Source organism: Rhinolophus sinicus, chromosome 12 (assembly GCF_057876585.1).
Source record: "Rhinolophus sinicus isolate RSI-liver-muscle chromosome 12, RSI-T2T, whole genome shotgun sequence".
Classification (NCBI taxonomy): domain Eukaryota; kingdom Metazoa; phylum Chordata; class Mammalia; order Chiroptera; family Rhinolophidae; genus Rhinolophus; species Rhinolophus sinicus.
Window position 1 is genome coordinate 39,722,046 of NC_142512.1, and position 17,429 is coordinate 39,739,474.

At 39.7% G+C, this 17,429-nt stretch overlaps 3 protein-coding genes and 1 long non-coding RNA gene across 4 annotated transcripts in view; 1 reads left to right on the forward strand and 3 right to left on the reverse strand.

Moving 5' to 3' along the window:
- LOC141568817 (uncharacterized) overlaps window positions 1–17,429 on the forward strand; it is a 323,632-nt gene that overhangs the window by 157,845 nt on the left and 148,358 nt on the right. The window lies entirely within an intron of this gene.
- LOC141568815 (keratin-associated protein 9-3-like) lies at window positions 4,971–5,847 on the reverse strand. The gene has a single exon (XM_074319526.2). The coding sequence runs from the start codon at window positions 5,821–5,823 to the stop codon at window positions 5,386–5,388; it is 438 nt and encodes a 145-aa protein (XP_074175627.2). The 5' UTR covers window positions 5,824–5,847; the 3' UTR covers window positions 4,971–5,385.
- LOC141568816 (keratin-associated protein 9-3-like) lies at window positions 9,789–10,658 on the reverse strand. Its single transcript, XM_074319527.2, has one exon. The coding sequence runs from the start codon at window positions 10,622–10,624 to the stop codon at window positions 10,187–10,189; it is 438 nt and encodes a 145-aa protein (XP_074175628.2). The 5' UTR covers window positions 10,625–10,658; the 3' UTR covers window positions 9,789–10,186.
- On the reverse strand, window positions 14,384–15,252 carry LOC109455861 (keratin-associated protein 9-3-like). Its single transcript, XM_019747755.3, has one exon. The coding sequence runs from the start codon at window positions 15,222–15,224 to the stop codon at window positions 14,787–14,789; it is 438 nt and encodes a 145-aa protein (XP_019603314.3). The 5' UTR covers window positions 15,225–15,252; the 3' UTR covers window positions 14,384–14,786.

Below are 17,429 nucleotides of genomic sequence, written 5' to 3' on the forward strand. Positions count from 1 at the left end.
CCAGATGTTGTGGGGGCTCCTCTTCCCAGCATCAGTACTGCAGGCTGGGGAGCCTGGGGTGGAGCTGGGGTACCTCGTTCCCTCAGGGGGGACCCTCCTTGGCTGAGATAGCCCTCCTGATTCTCAACCACCACATAGAGGTTTGGTGCCAGCCTGTTTTTCCTCTCTGCCCCTCCTACAAGTCTCTATGCGGCTTTCTTAATATCCTTGTTTATAAAACTTCTGTTCAGCTAGAAGTCAGATAATTCTCCAGGTTGACTGTTCTGTAATTTAGTTGTAATTTTAATGTGTTCACAGAAGGAAGCAGGCACAGTGTTTATTTACTTCGCCATCTTGGATCTCTCTGGCAATTATTTTATTGTCACCATTGTTTTTTGCCTTTTTCAGAATGTCATATAGTTGGAATCATATCATATGTACCCTATTCAGATTGGCTTCTTACATTAAACAATATGCATTTGAGATTCTTCCATGTCTTTTTGTGGCTTGATAAACCATTTCTCTTTATCACAGCATAGATGTACCACAGTTGTATAGATGGACCACAGTTGTATAGATGGACCACAGTCTGTTTATCCATTCACCTACTGAAGGACATCTTGGTTGCTGTCGATTTTTGGCAGTTATGAATAAAGCTGCTATAAACATTTATGTGCAGGTTTTCGCATGGACATAGATTTTCAGCTTATTTGAGTAAATACTAAGGAACGCAATTGCTGCATTGTATGGTAAGCCTATGTTTAGCTTTGTAAGAAAAAGCCCAACTGTATTCCAAAGTGGCTGCACTGTTTTGCTTTCTGACTAGCAATTAGTGAGAGTTCCTGTTGCTCCCCCAACATTTTGCCAGCATTTGGTGTTGTCATGGCTTTGGATATTAGCCATTCTAATTGGTGTGTAGATTGGGTGTTTTTTTTTTCCCACTCACTTTTTCTTCCATTTAGAATGACTTTCAAGACCCACTTCAAAGATTACCTTCCTTGTGAAGTCTTCCACGATGCTGCCCCCAACATAGCCCCTACTGGTCCTGACGTGATCTCTTTCTTTCTGAAATCCTGTTTCACATCCTTCTGTCTTCTTCTTTGCAGTCCACATAACCAAGATATTACTTTCCACAGCAATGTCCATCCAAAGCATCTCCACAATTTCTGAGAGTTCCTGAGGCATTACTTTCTTGTGGTTCCCCATGCTCTGTGTGGCTCCTGGGCTGTCTGCATCTTCCCTTCAAGCAACCCAGACATGAAACAGCTCCTTCACTGGTTTTCACAGGAAAGTTGACCCACTCCAAGGATTGTGTAAGTGTGACAGCTTAATATGGCGGGATCATAGATTAATATTCATGACCTCCTGAATAGATCTCTTTTCTTCTTTTTTCTCCTTACTCCATTTCTGGAGTAAGAAATAGTCTTCTTTTTGTCTCATGTATAATTATTTAACATCCTTCTCTTAAGCTTTTGGGGTTGCCAACATGCATATCCCGTGTGAGTGAACCTATTGTAAGTTGGATTGTCAAGGCATATTGGTTACAAAAGCATGGCTAAAGGGAGGTTTCTTGTACCAACTGTTAAGAGAATGCAATTTATCTCATCACATTGTTTGTAGCTATTTTCACACATAAAGAGGCTGCCAAAAAATGTATACACATTTTAAGAAAGGAAAATACTGTATTAAAATTATAATACTCAATATATACTGATAACGAAAGATGAGTACAAATCATGTCTATACATTTTTTTTTTGGCACCCGTGGTATATGTTTTCTCTGTGGATAGCAAGGTCCTCAAGGATAAAAATTAATTCTTTACCTTTCTGATTTCCATAGTCCCTGCTTTAGAAGTAGTAGTCACTAACTTTTATTGAATGAATGAATGCACTATATATGGTTTCAGTCTCTTTTAAACAGAAACAAGTGTATTTCTTCCAAGTAGGCATTCTTGAATTACAAGCAATCAACCCATTTTATGTACAAGTAGAAACACTGACCATGGTTTCTTTGCCCAGCGTGTAGCATTTATTAAGAAAGGACAGAAGACACTGTATCACAAATACAATTGAAATAGCCAATAGGCAAGATCGTTATGATCCTCCCACCGCAAAAGGGATGGAATCACATGTTGAAATATGGAAAAGACTAGCCTACTTCTTAGAGGCTGAATATTGAGTGAAGAGCTTCATTCTCTCTGGTGACATCTGAGGAATGTCACTTGGCGATACTCTGGTGCCTTTAATGTTGGAAAAATTTTGAGGTAAACAGAAGCTAAAAATAGATCAGAAAGCAGGGGGAAATTAGACTTGTGGACAGTTCTCAAGGGTAAAATCCATGGTATGGCAGTAATTTTCAACCCTGCAGGAGAACCAGAAATTGTATCTCCAAAGGAATTTGACGATCAGCAGATGGGTTCACAGAACTTCTGTGTCCGCAGTGGAGAGTCAAGATGTTCATTGTGAAATGGAATCAGGTAGAATTCATATACTCGTAGCCCCTATAACAGAAACCCAAGTAGAAGTCTAAGAACTTGTTAGTGGTCCAGGGGTGGTCGAGGAGATATACCGTCCATTGATACTGTGTCCCGGGCAACTGAAATTCAGCAAGCTGGCTTTTTAGCAGGTGGGCTCACAGCAGGTGGGCTGGCAGCAGTAGCAGCAGCAGGCTGGGCGGCAGCAGGACTGTCCACAGTAGGATGGGCGGCAGCAGGAGGCCTGGGCATGGTGCAGCTGGCAGCAGGTGGGGGGGATACAGCTCACCACACAGCAGGGGGGCAGGCAGGTGTCCTCCACGCGGCAGTCAGGGCGGCACCACCTGGTTCGGCAGCTCACAGCTCCACAGCCACCCTCCTGGCCACAGCCGGTGCCACAGCCGATGCCACAGCCGGTCCCACAGCAGATTGGCTGGCAGCAGCTGGGCTGGCAGCAGCTTGGCTGGCAGCAGCTTGGCTGGCAGCAACTGGAGCCACAGGTCCCTCCAGTGGAGCAGCTGGGAAATCCACAGAAGCTGGTGGTGCAGCAGGCCATGGTGTCAGGAGTTGGGTTGAGAGTTGGGTTGCTTGGAGGAGTTTTGGTGGTGGCTTCTGACTTCTATGTTGGGCCTTTTATATATCCTGGCCAGCTGCTATTTATACAATTCTTAACATATCTTCCTTGTTTTTGTTTAAATTTGTTCCTCAGTGGTCCTCTGATTGGCTTACGTTTAAGTACTAATGACACATTATGAGCAACAGTTTAGAAATTACTTTGTTTTATGGTTTCATCTGGACTCATCATGTTGGTGGCTCCTTGGACTATGTTTGTGGTTTCCCGTGTTCAGAGTCCTCCCACTTTAGTCCACGTCACACCCTTGCTTTGTACAGGTGTTGGTGTTTATTTCACATGACTCTGTCCAGATCTTTAAGGCTAAGGGTAATTGTGCTCTATTTTTAACTATTATGTTTTTCCTTCTGGATATACAGACTAAATTAAATTATCTTGAAGAATTTAGGACATCAGGACATCCACTGAATTGAAAGAGTACCTTTGGTTATGCATAATTTAGTTTCCAACTCCTTTACTCCAACATCAAATCAAATGACTATTCTAGTTCCTTTGATTCAACCAACTTGAAATGTGCCAATATTATTCATGTTCTAGGCCAGAAGTCTTTTCTTGTGAACCAAATGGCATAGTTTATATAAAATTATACATTTCAGAGAAGAATAAAGTAGATGGCAGCGCACTCGTCAAAATGTCCTAACTAAATGTCCTAACTAAATGTCCTATCTAGCAGAGTGCTTAACTTCTGGTAGTACCTTAATAAATGTTTGTTGAATATGATTTTGAAGGGGTGGAGTAAAATGCATGATTCATGGATTCCTGTTCCACTTATAAATGAATAAACAGAACTTTCAAGCTGTAGTACCTCTCATGAAGGACTCTTTGTTGCTGTCAAAAGAGACTAGGAAATGCTGAATTTTTTTCTACACTTGAACCAAGGCTCAGGAAAAAAACATCGGTGAGTTAGGACATTTTGAAGAGTGCACTGCCATCTACTTTATTCTTCTCTGAAACGTATAATCGTGTGTGTGTGTGTGTGTGTGTGTGTGTGTGTGTGTGCGCGCGCGATCTGTCATTGCTGCCAATTAAATCTGAGAGGTAAGTGCTGGGAGCTTATAAATAACTAGCAAAATATTTTTCTTAAAGTGTCCTATATTTTGTCTTGTTGTCTTTTGTATGTTGCACTCAAATACTTAATGAAGAATTGAAAATTAATTGGTAAAAGGCATTTTGGTCTAGATTTGTGTTAACTTCTTAAGGGACCATCTTTCACATGGGGTTACAAAGTGCAAAATATACAATTGTTTCAGATTTCTAATGCATGAGCCTGACAAATGGTGACAGTGGAACTCACTGGGTATCTAAATAGCTATTGATTCTGCTCTCATTGACACCAGTGGTACACCTTATCCATGCTTATGATCAATGGAGGGCAGTGCTGGTATTTGAAGCTTAGAGTGTAGTTTGGGGATCAGTGGGAAGAATGTAATAGGCTAAAGCATAGGAGTTAAACCTAATTGCTCTTGGAAAACAGATAGTATCTGATATATAGTATCTGGTAGATATTTTAAAATCCATTTAGTAGGTAACACAATTTCTTTAGATACTGGGCATGCATGAAGAAGAACATTTAGTACAGTAAATGGAAGGAAATTAAAAGTGGTACAAGTACATCTAGGTAAAAATCCCACAGATTTGGTCAACCTGAATATTTTAGCTAAAAGTGTCATTATTGGTCTAAACCTAACCATAATATTAGAGCATGTAATTATTTGAATAACTACAAACATTGTTTAATGCATGGAGCATTTTATTAACTGATGGATGGAAGCACACTGTAATTGACATTTAATCTTTCTGGTTTAGACTTTATATTTATGCCTTAGGATTATTATCAAAGTGCCGATCCACCTTCTTGAATTTCAGCTAAAGGTGGACAAGCTTAAAGATAGAAGAAAGAAAGTAACTCAGTTTGCTTTGCACATTTAAACATTTTATTTGAAGTTAACAGGGGATAGTCAAGGAGAAATCAGGTCTGAAAATTGCGGGATCAAGAGAAAAGGAGAACAGAGATATCACTGATGACAGTGATTGATACACGTTTTCACTGGGCTAATTCAGCACACACAAGAGGGTCCTACGTCTTTTATTTCTGAGGGGCGTAGAAACATCTTGATACTTAGTGTCCAAGTAAAATTGAACACTTCTTCAAAGATCAAGGCAGTTTTGCTATGCTTCTCCTTTCATTCTTAAGTAATCAGCACCTTGCTTTTAACAGGCGGGCTAGCAGCAAGTGGTTGAGGAGATATACTGTTCATAGACACTGTGTCCCGGGCAACCGCAAATCAGTAAGCTGGCTTTTTAGCAGGTGGGCTCACAGCAGGTGGGCTGGCAGCAGTAGCAGCAGCAGGCTGGGCGGCAGCAGGACTGTCCACAGTAGGATGGGCGGCAGCAGGAGGCCTGGGCATGGTGCAGCTGGCAGCAGGTGGGGGGGATGCAGCTCACCACACAGCAGGGGGGCAGGCAGGTGTCCTCCACACGGCAGTCAGGGCGGCACCACCTGGTTCGGCAGCTCACAGCTCCACAGCCACCCTCCTGGCCACAGCCGGTGCCACAGCCGATGCCACAGCCAGTCCCACAGCCGGTCCCACAGCAGCTGGTCCCGCAGCAGCTTGGCTGGCAGCAGCTTGGCTGGCAGCAGCTGGGCTGGCAGCAGCTTGGCTGGCAGCAACTGGAGCCACAGGTCCCTCCAGTGGAGCAGCTGGGAAATCCACAGAAGCTGGTAGTGCAGCAGGCCATGGTGTCAGGAGTTGGGTTGAGAGTTATGTTAAGAGAATTTTCTGAGTTTTGGCTGTACCTTCTATATCTGGCCTTTTATATAGTCCCCAGAGCTACCTATTTTCCTAACATTTAGCATCTTTCCTTGATACTATTTGCAAAGTTAGTCTCTGATTGGCTAACACCGAGTTGTTTAGAAAGTTATAAATAGCATTTCAATAGCCTGCTTTGGTCATTACTCAATTAAGTCTCATTATGTTTCTTCTTTGCCCTCTGGATCAAGTGAAGGCTCATTATGGAAGCACCTCTTTATGCCAGTCATGTGACAGACAAGACTTGGGCCAACCACTGCCCTGGCTTGCTTTGCTTTACCTGTCCTTTGATAACCTTTCTCCCTAGGTGGTCACTCAATTAAGGTTCATGATTTCATAAACAAGTTGTTCAGACTTGGAAGAATTAACATTAGTGTCATCAAAGCATGAGCTATTACCTGATTCATCAACACCCAAAAGAAGGATGCTTTGGTAAGATCAGAGTGTACAAGTTATAGGGTCCTCAGAGCTCTAACGGGCATTTCTGCCTTCAGTCATCCATGTACATATTCCCAACTGAGACCCTTGATGACTTTAGCTTGTAGGTTGTTTTCTGACTCTAATAAATTAAAAATATATTTTCCCTCTCTTCCCCAAAACACACACATTCCTTCCAAAACTAGGATTCCAGAGACAATCAATGTTAAGTTTGGTGCCTATTCTTCAATATCTTTCTTCCTGCTTTTTTATATTAATATATGTAATTTTTGCATGTGGAAATCCAGTTTTCCCAGCACCATTTGTTGAACAGAATGTCCTTTCCCCTTGAATGACCTTGGCACCCTTATTGAAAATCATTTGACCATATATATGAGGGTTTATTTCTGGGCTTTCAAGCCTATTCTATTTGTCTGTGTGTCTGCCTTTATGTCAGTAACATACTGTTTTGATTACAATAGCTTTGTAATATAGTTTTTAATCAGGAAATGTGATGCCTCCAGCTTTGTTCTTCCTTCTAAAGATTGCTTTGGCTATTTGGGGTCTTTTGTGGCTCCATGCAAATTTTAGGATTTTTTTTTCATTTCTGTGAAAAATGCCATTGGAATTTAGATAGGGATTGCATTGACTCTTTAGATCGTTTTAGGTAGTATGGACATTTTAACAATATTAATTCTTCCAATCCATGAGTAGTATGAAACCTTTCCATTTATGTCTTCAATTTATTTCATCAGTGTCATAGTTTTCAGTGTACAAGTCTTTCACTTCCATGGTTAAATTTATTCCTAAGTATTCTATTCTTTTTGATATCACTGTAAATGGTATTATTTTCTTAATTTCTTTCTGATAGATTTTTGATAGTGTATAGAAATACAACTGATTTTGTATATTGACTGTATCCTGCAACTTTACTGAATACATCAATTAGTTCTAACAGTTTTTTTGGTGGTGTCTTTAGGGTTTTATATATGTACCATTATGTCAACTGCAAATACAATTTTACCTCATTTTTTTTCTGATTTGGATGCCTTTTATTTTTCTTTCCTAATTGTGATGACTAGGACTTCCAGTACTATCATACATAGAAAAGGTGAAAGTGGGTATCCTTCTTCTGTTCTTGAACTTAGAGGAGAAGCTTTCAGTCTTTCATCATTGAGTATTATGTCGTGTGGGCTTTTCCATGTATGGCTTTTATTATGCTGAGGTAGTTTCCTTTTATTCCTAGTTTGTTGAGGTTTTTTTTTGTTTTGTTTTTTAATCATGAGTGTTTAATTTCATCAAATGTTTTCTCTGTATCTATTGAGATAACTATGTGTTTCCCACCCCCCATTTATTCTGCTATATTATATATTGCATTTATTGATTTTCATGTGTTGAACCATCCTTGCATTCCAGGATAAAATCTTACTTGGTCGTGGTGTCTAATCTTTTTAATGTGCTTCTGAATTCTGTTTGATAGTATTTTGTTGAGGAATTTTGCATCAATATTCATCAGGGATGTTGACATATAATTATCTTTTCTTGTAATGTCTTTATCTGGTTTTGGTGTCAGGGTAATGCTGGCTTCATAAGATGAATTCTGAAGTGTTCCCTCCTCTTCAGTTTTTTGGAAGATGTTGAGGAGAATTGGTGCTAGTTTTTCTTTAAATGTTTGGTAGAATTCATCAGTGAAGCCTTCTAATACTGGGATTTTCTTTGTTGGGAGGTTTTTTTATTACTGATTCAATCTCCTTGTTAGTTATAGATCTGTTCAAATTTTCTATTTCTTCATGATTCAGTTTTGATAGGAATTATCCATTTCATCCAAGTTATACAACTTGTTGGCCTATCCTATACATATTGCTCATTCTTTTAAACAGCTATGCTGTATTCCAGAGTTAATGAAAATCAAGTTTATTTAATCATCTCACCACACATTATTTAATCATCTCCTATTGATAAATTCTCAATTGTTTTCAGTTTGTGCTTTTGAATTAAAAAAATATATATAGAATTTTAAGCTGAAAGTGACTTTAAACAGATCCAGAGTTAGGTAGTTAGAGGTGGTCACGTGATGTAGGGGACTGCACTCTTAACTGAGAATTAAATTACATTAATTAAACTAAATAGGCTTCTCAAACTGGTTCTACCATTTTCTGACTGTGAACCTCAGAAGAGTTGCTTAATCCCTCTAAACACTGGCTAAATCATCTGTAAAATGAGATGATCTCTCAGACACCTCCAGGGCTGAGAGTGTGTAATTGCTCTACCAGATCATTCATCCCTTAAGGGCGTGATCGACCCAGGTCTGGTGCACCGTGGTATCCTACACAGCATATTCTGCACTGTCTTACAGGTAGATGTTCAGTCAATGCTTATGGAATGAAAGAGGGAATGAATGATTAGCAGTGTGTGGTAATGATAAATGGCCAAATTTGATTTTTACCAGTCACTTGTCATTTTATTTTATATTTTTTTTCTCAGCAGGAGCTGAAAGTAGTCAGTAGTCAGAATCAAAGAGGCAAGAGGACTAAACGTCTTCACTTCTGTTCTGTTGTTCAAGAGGTGTTTTCTGAATTGGATCACGTCTCTAGGTTCTATGTCAGGGAAATTGATTCTTTACTTACATGTTATCCTTTATTCCCACTTTCTGATTACTTGATTTTCATTAACCCTTGAATGAATAAAGCATTGTAATTTTAACCAAAGTAATATTCTTAATTAAAAAGATTACCTTTGGTCTCCTCCAGTTCTAATTCCAAGGAACCATGAATGAATCCTGATCTTTTCCTCCAAACGACCCAAATTTGTGAAGTGTTCTGTGATACTGTGTTTAAATATGTATAGATTCATTGTATATGTGTATTACATATAAATGCATATATATGTATAACAAATATGTGTGCATTTCTAAGTAAACATTTTAAACCAAAGTGGATATGTTGATTCTAAAAATAGAGCAAAATCTTTATTATCCTCACTTTCAGTTTAAAAACGGGAAAACAATGTTTTTGGAGTAAAAAATCTCCATCTAATTGAAAGCATATTTCCTCAGCGAGGCTTCCCCAACTTATAGTATCTTGCTTTACTCTGCAAGACTACATGTAAAGGGAAGAGTGATTTACTAGCATTCATTACCATTGTTTGAAGAGTGCCTGAAAGAGCATTCCTCTAACAGACATGAAAAAAATAAGTCATATTCTGGCTCTAGAATCAGAGGTCCTAGCTTTCTTGTTGTGAAAGTACTATGTGAGGTCGGGATATGGTAATAAAGTTGTGCCATTTCTGAGGCTCTAGAACTGCCTTTACTATATCCTTTCATGGGGATAAACTTCAACTGGATCTGATCAAATTTCCTAACATGGCATAAGAAGAGGAGTGTGGGGTAGCAAAACCAGATTAAAATATTTTGTATGACTGTCTATGAAATATACATCATGAGCCCACTCAATGAAAAAAAAAGAGATATGTTTGCTGTACCAAATAGATATAATTTATTAGACCATGATATATCATTCCCCTTTCATAGGAAGTGCAATCTGCAGGATGGTAGAGTATCGGAGAAGAATATATTTGAGGACAGACTGTTTTTCCATGGCCTTGGCAGCACTGAGCCATGCAGAATAAGATCAAATACTTGCTGAAGGTCAATCCCAAGGCAAATTGGTTTTCCCATTTCTTGAGTCAAGTTTGTATTTTGGCAGCCTCAGTGGGGAAATCAAAGTCTGTGAGGCACAAATATTTGGTAACCCACACAACAAAAGCCAAATAAAAGTTCAAGAATTTGTTAGTGGTCCAGGGGTGGTTGAAGATAATTAGTTCATAGATTGAGCTGGAATTTGAAACTTGAAGTTGAAATTCAGCAAGCTGGCTTTTTAGCAGGTGGGCTCACAGCAGGTGGGCTGGCAGCAGTAGCAGCAGCAGGCTGGGCGGCAGCAGGACTGTCCACAGTAGGATGGGCGGCAACAGGAGGCCTGGGCATGGTGCAGCTGGCAGCAGGTTGGGGGGATGCAGCTCACCACACAGCAGGGGGGCAGGCAGGTGTCCTCCACGCGGCAGTCAGGGCGGCACCACCTGGTTCGGCAGCTCACAGCTCCACAGCCACCCTCCTGGCCACAGCCGGTGCCACAACCGATGCCACAGCCAGTCCCGCAGCCAGTCCCACAGCAGCTGGTCCCGCAGCAGCTTGGCTGGCAGCAGCTGGGCTGGCAGCAGCTGGGCTGGCAGCAGCTTGGCTGGCAGCAACTGGAGCCACAGGTCCCTCCAGTGGAGCAGCTGGGAAATCCACAGAAGCTGGTAGTGCAGCAGGCCATGGTGTCAGGAGTTGGGTTGAGAGTTATGTTGTTAAGAGAAGCTTTTTAGTTTTGGCTATGACTTCCACATTGGGCCTTTTATAAGCCTTGGCCAGTTGTTATTTACGTAATTCCCAAAGTGTCTTCCTTGTTTGTGTTTAACTTATTTCTGAGTGATAATTGCCCTGTCCCTGAGTTATTTGTTCAACATTCTGAAAGCCTTTAAAAGTTCATTTTATTTGGTCCTCAATAGGATTCTTTACCACAATCAAGTAGTCATTAGCATTCATTGAGTACATAACCCCTAATTTTTCATATTTGTTAAAATTTTCTCATTGCTCAAAGGATAATTGACTGATGCCTCACCTGTAAGGAGTGTCAATATTACTCAATGCTGACCCTAATAATTGAGCTCTTGGGTCTCATATGACAGGTAAATTCTCAGCAATTGGGCCTGCAGTGTTGACTGCTGCCCGTTCTCTGCCTTTCTCACCTTTACTTTGCCAGAAAAGCAAAGTGATTCAACTGCCCGGAAAGGGATGCTTTCATCGAAGGCTGGGAAATATGTATGAATTGTTACTGATAACATTTTTGGAGCACTTATTACGTGTCCAAATAGTTCTGAGTGTCCAAATAGTTCTTATTACTTTGCTTGCATCAATTCATTTAATTTTCACAGCAATCCTACGGGGTAGGTATCATTGCTACTCCATCATCCATGAAAGGAAACTGAGCCACAAACAGATTTAAGTAATTCACACAAATTCACACTAACAAAAGATGAATCTGAAATTGAGCCCTGCCACCTGACTCCAGACTAACCTCTTTAAACCACTGCAGTCAATTCCCTAAGGCAGGTGTTCTAGGAAAATTAAAAGGGGAAAGCAAGATGTGAAAATTTGCCCCCTTTCTTACAGACTTTCTGAGAGCAAAGGGAAGGAGGGCAGAGCTTAGGGTGAGTAATATCACTGTTTACTAGAGATTTCTCTGGAGGTTTTATTTTATTTTATTTTTAACTGCCTAATAAACATACTTCAAGAATATCTTAAGTACTAAAAGAATTAACCTACTTGACTTGTGACTTCATTTAATCTTTGATTTTTTAGGATATTCTATAGATTTAAATAGATTTAAATGTTGTTTGCTTAAAATTGAGGTGTAATTGACACATAACATTGTATTAGTTTTAGGGATACAATGTAATGATTTGATATATGTATATATTGTGAAATGATAACCACAGTAAACTTAGTTAACATCCATTACCTCACATAGTTACTCTTTTTTTCTTGTGATGAGAGTAAATGTTCTTAACTACACAAAAAATCACACTCTTAATATATTAATATGGAGTATGTGGCATACTGTAATATGTTAGGTCTGCAGTCTCCAGTTTACTGTAGATGTCAGAGACTAATCCAATGAGCTGGAAATTTTATACGTTTTGATTGAGGCAAATGAGGGTGAATTTGAAGGTTTTGTTTAGGTGCAATGAAAGGTGACCTGGCCTACACGGGGTATGGACTCTGTTACAGGGAAATGGAAGTTAAAATGCCTCTCACAGAGTATGAACCGAACCCCAGGTGTTAGTTCTGCTTCTCCAGAAACGACAGCTTTGAGATCAGAGCATAACTCTTCCCAAGTCAGAATTAAGACATTTTCAAATCCCACATTAAATGTGAATGAAAAGGTTTGGTTCTTTGTGATATTTTGCTGCTTCTCCCTCAGCAAATCTACATCATTGATTGGCAAGTTTTTCCACCTTGGATGTTTGAAATTATGGGTTTGTCATTACTACACTCTCAGGAGCTAATTCATGTCTGAATTCAGCAGAATTGTTGATGCTAAAATTATTTATCTCCCCTTGCACAAAGTTCAGATGTTTGAGGAGTTGAGCTCCCTATTGATAACGGCACTGGAGGTAGTGTTGTATATCAGATTCTTATTCCTGTGCTTTTCTACTGCAGCACTGTGTTCAACATCTCCCTCCGTGCAGACTTTCACTCAGTTTTCATGTTTCTGATCATTAGTGCCCTTAGAGAATTATTAAGAATAAGATGTTTAGTCAGTGTTCTCCAGAGAAATAGAACCAATAGGGTATAGAAATATGTAAAAATAGAAACATATAAAGCTATTTATTATGAGGGATTGGCTCACACAGTTACCGAGGCTGAGAAGTCCCACCAGGGCACTGAAGTCTGAGGGCAGGAGAAGATGGATGTCTCAGCTTGAGCAAAGGGCAGATTTGCCTTCCCTCTGCCTTGCTTTGTTTTACGAGTATTCAGCCTCTCAAAGGATTGACTGGTGCCTGGCCTCATTGCTGAGGGTGCTCCAGCTTCTTACTGAGTCTACAGATCACATGCTAATCTCCTCTGGATACACCCTCACCGGCACACCTAGGAATAATGTTTTACCAGCTCTCTGAGTATCTCTTAGCCAATCAAGTTGACACATGAAATTATCAGCACATAAGGTATGGGGCTTAAAATTGGAGAATTCTACTCCTCTGCCACAGAATTAAGACTAATCTGAACATCCCCTCAACTTCTCCAAATAAATTTTAAAAATCAAGTTCTTTCCCCCCATCACTTAATTCCATGTCTTCTTGATTGGTTCTCATACAAACGGAGTAAGAAGTTATGATTAGTTGTGATCAGTGCAACCACCACACTTTTCTCCAGTTTCAAAACTTTCTCATCCTCCCAGAGGAACCACTTCCCTTTCCCCTCTACCTCCAGCTGTCAGCTCACCGCTTTGATTTTAAGACCCCAGAGATTTTATCCATTAGAATGGAAGCTCCATTGCGTGTCTTTTATCTCATCCTTGCTTCATTCTAGAACTATCTGGAGAGTAGAATAAGAATGGGGAGAGTGCATGCCAACGTCATGTTCACTTAAATCCATCCCTGTAACAGACATTTATTTTTTACTTCACAATACATGAGAGAGTCATATAGGTATTATAACACTATCGTTGAAATTCCCTTTAGTAATTTTCTAAAGTATATTTTGAGAAACACTAATGTTAAAGGATGTTAGTTGGTGATAAGTGAATAGAGGATTCCCTGATTAAATCAGTTTGGGAGTGATGGTTATGGAGGTTCTTTTTTATCGGACATCTTGGTCCCTTTAATATTCTAATGTGCTTTTTGTATAAACCTGCAAGATGGTGATAGCACATGGAATGATATTTGATGACTGAATATTTTTTGTTCTTTGGACATCTGAAGGGACTAATTGTCAGTGTGTCACCTATTTAGGAAATGACCAACTACCCTATGCCTGGAAGGGATATTATAAGTAGTAAAACTCTATTCTCTCATTTTCCAGGTTAGAAATAGGTGCCCAGGCAGGTGAAGAGATTGCTTAAGAATTCGTGGATTGTTAGTTATGAGGCAGGGTCTGGAACTCAGGATGCCTTTACATCTGATGTATTATTGTAAAATCTGTGTTTACTGCTTTTCCAATTATGCATTACCCTTTTTATACCCTTGATGATTGAAAGAATTGCATGTGAATGAATCATATGTGAATGAAATGAATGGATTTGGCAACATTCTCAAGAAGCTAAATGCCATAAAATTCCTTTTTGTAAAACTGACCTTCTGGAACACCCAGCCCATCAATTGCATATTTGAGGATCTCGGGAAATAGTTCATAAATATTGATGTATTCTTTGAATCATACATTTTGGCTGTAGAATATTGGACCATTTAATGATAAAACAAAGGAAAAACACCTTTTAAAGGCCATTATGGAAGGCACAGTAATAAAGAAAAACCATAGTGCCATGCCACATTTATTGAGATTTTGAAAAATCCCAGTACCCCAATATCAATAACAAGTTCCAAAGAAAAGCTATTTCCAACAATGATTTCATCAGTGAAGGGTGAAACATTTAATTAAATCCCAAACTCGATGAGCTGTTGAAATATTTCAGATGATATTTATGGTAATGTATTCTACACACCATTTTCACATTGTAGGACTTCTGTTGATGTCCCGGTCTATGAAATATTCTTGGTCTTCTATTATAAATTGACATATTAGAGACATTATGTAGCCATGTGACAAAAGGTTGCAAGCTGGGTTATGGTTGTATAGGAACTCAGAAGTTTGTTGGGACTCTATATTGGTGAGTTTGGATGTGCCATTTTCTCAGGATTCCCTTCAGAAGGAAGTTTTCAACAGGTGGGCTCGCAGCAGGTGGGCTCACAGCAGGTGGGCTGGCAGCAGTAGCAGCAGCAGGCTGGGCGGCAGCAGGACTGTCCACAGTAGGATGGGCGGCAGCAGGAGGCCTGGGCATGGTGCAGCTGGCAGCAGGTGGGGGGGATGCAGCTCACCACACAGCAGGGGGGCAGGCAGGTGTCCTCCACGCGGCAGTCAGGGCGGCACCACCTGGTTCGGCAGCTCACAGCTCCACAGCCACCCTCCTGGCCACAGCCGGTGCCACAGCCGGTGCCACAGCCGGTCCCGCAGCTGGTCCCACAGCAGCTGGTCTGGCAGCAGCTTGGCTGGCAGCAGCTGGTCTGGCAGCAGCTTGGCTGGCAGCAGCTGGAGCCACAGGTCCCTCCAGTGGAGCAGCTGGGAAATCCACAGAAGCTAGTGGTGCAGCAGGCCATGGTGTCAGGAGTTGGGTTGAGAGTTGGGTTGCTTGGAGGAGTTTCTGAGTTAGGGCTGCTTGTTCCACTCGGGCCTTTTATAGGCCTTGGGCAGTTCCTGTGTTTGTGACGAACAGCATTTTTATATTGTTACACTTTAAACAAGCCTTCCCAGGGCCCTCTGATTGTTCAAATACTGAGTTATTTTAAATACTGCATCTCCAAATGATTTTTCCTTATTGCTCAGCTAGGACTCACCAAGTGTGTTTCATAGCCCTTGGTAGAGTTGTTAATGTAGTTTCCAAACAATGTTGTAATTTTCACCCGACAAAGTGACTCTCACTCATGAGATGATGTGATTTTAGGGTCATATTTACCAAAACTCAAGTCTCAAAAAAAAAAGAAAAAATTATTAACCATTCACTGTCCTTCATGTAAGGTTATCTTTATCTTTTTTAGATAAATAAGAATATAGTCTCTGTAATCCCAGATAAAATCTCTGATAAAGTTCACATTCATAGAAATTCATAGATCTTTCCAGAAATTGGATATCGCCAATTTCTATACTTTTCTCCTGAGCTTCACATACTCAGCCTTGAGGAAACATTTATCACGCAGATGGATATATGGAACAAAACCTGTTCCATTCCAATTTACTGTGGATATTTTGTTAGCACAAATTTAAAATAAGGGCTAAAATCTATATCCAGTAATTAGGGAGATGATCACAAAAAAATTTAACTGTAATTTATCTCTATGACACATGAAAATCACTACTATATGGATTGTCTGGACAGTATTTATTTCTCAAAGGTGGGATTCATTTCAATTTACATCATTTTATGTAACTACACCTTATATCTTATGAAAAGATATCAGACCAAAGAGCACAACCATTGAATTTATAAAGGGGAACCAATAAAAGCAAAAGCAGGGATTTGGAAATACTTTTTCTGGTCACAGTGCTTAGCAGGCAGGTTAGGAAATGGGTGATCAAATATTGTTCAATAAGTATACATGCAAAAAGATTAAAATCAATTTCAGCACAATAAAAATGGAAATAATTCCTGGTGGTTGCTAAAAGAAAGCATGTGATTTTTCATTGGAAGTTTATGGTTACATGGAGGGAAATGAAAAAAATAGTCGTGGCCAAAAGAATACTATTGCTACTTGTTGTAGACTGATTCCTCACTTCTGATCATGAAGCACATAGTGAGCTTTTATGAGTTAGAAGTGTTGGTTCATACAGTAATAGAATTAAAATGGAGTCGTGACAGTGTCAGCAAAGACGTTCATGTCGTATGGTCACCATGACTGCAGTTGAAAAATGGATAGATGGAATCATCACATATTGGATTTCAAAGACTTAAGAACTCATCTTGTCCGACCACTTAATTTTATAGGTGTAGAAACTGACATCATTCTTTTTATAAACAGCACATGTTTATTCAATTCTATTATGCATGAAGCACTAAAGGGTTATGCAGAAAGCAAAACCCAATTTGCCTGCCTCATAGCTTGCTCTAGTGGACAAATCAGTGTAGTATTGATAGGAGGGATTCGTCAAGGAAAAGAGTCAAAAATAGACCCATTCCACCTCAAAGTTCTAAACGGGAACATTGATGTTGTTTGAACTACTTTTCATTTCCTCTTAGCATCAGTTGATGTTAGAATACTATTGAGTCTAACTAAGAATGGCTGCATTTTGGAGAGGTTAGTGACTTGATCTATTCGTACAGCCAGTACACAGCCAGTAAAGCTGGGTATCAAACTCCTATCCTTTATTCCTAGATCAGTTCATTTTATTTTTATCCCATGCTGCTTTCCAAGATCAATTAGCGGTCGTAAAATTCTTTGCCTCCTATTTTTAAAAAGTATTTTATAGTAGCTAAAGAATAGAAATATTAGTGGCAGGCTGAATACATTATGGAGTAGTGATTTTAAACATCTAGTAAATAAGCATAAATATGTTAAAATTCTTTCAAGTGTCTTCTGACCAGATGAGTTTCCCCTGGACCTTCAATAAGTTACATTTGTTTCCTACTGGTTCTTCCCATTCAGATTGGTTAAAATCCCTTCTGAATGTCTATGTCTGCCATACTCTTTGTGTCGTCTTTATGCCATGGCCATCATCTTAGTTCAGATCTTACCATGTAGCACTTGGACCAGGGCAATGACCTCTTGATTTGTTTCTGTATAGTCATTATATGTCTAGCTTTGGCCTTC

Excerpts from the sequence above, each read along its gene's own strand:
- LOC141568816 (XM_074319527.2), bottom strand. The coding sequence starts at position 10,624 with ATGGCCTGCTGCACTACCAGCTTCTGTGGATTTCCCAGCTGCTCCACT.
- LOC109455861 (XM_019747755.3), bottom strand. The coding sequence starts at position 15,224 with ATGGCCTGCTGCACCACTAGCTTCTGTGGATTTCCCAGCTGCTCCACT.
- LOC141568815 (XM_074319526.2), bottom strand. The coding sequence starts at position 5,823 with ATGGCCTGCTGCACTACCAGCTTCTGTGGATTTCCCAGCTGCTCCACT.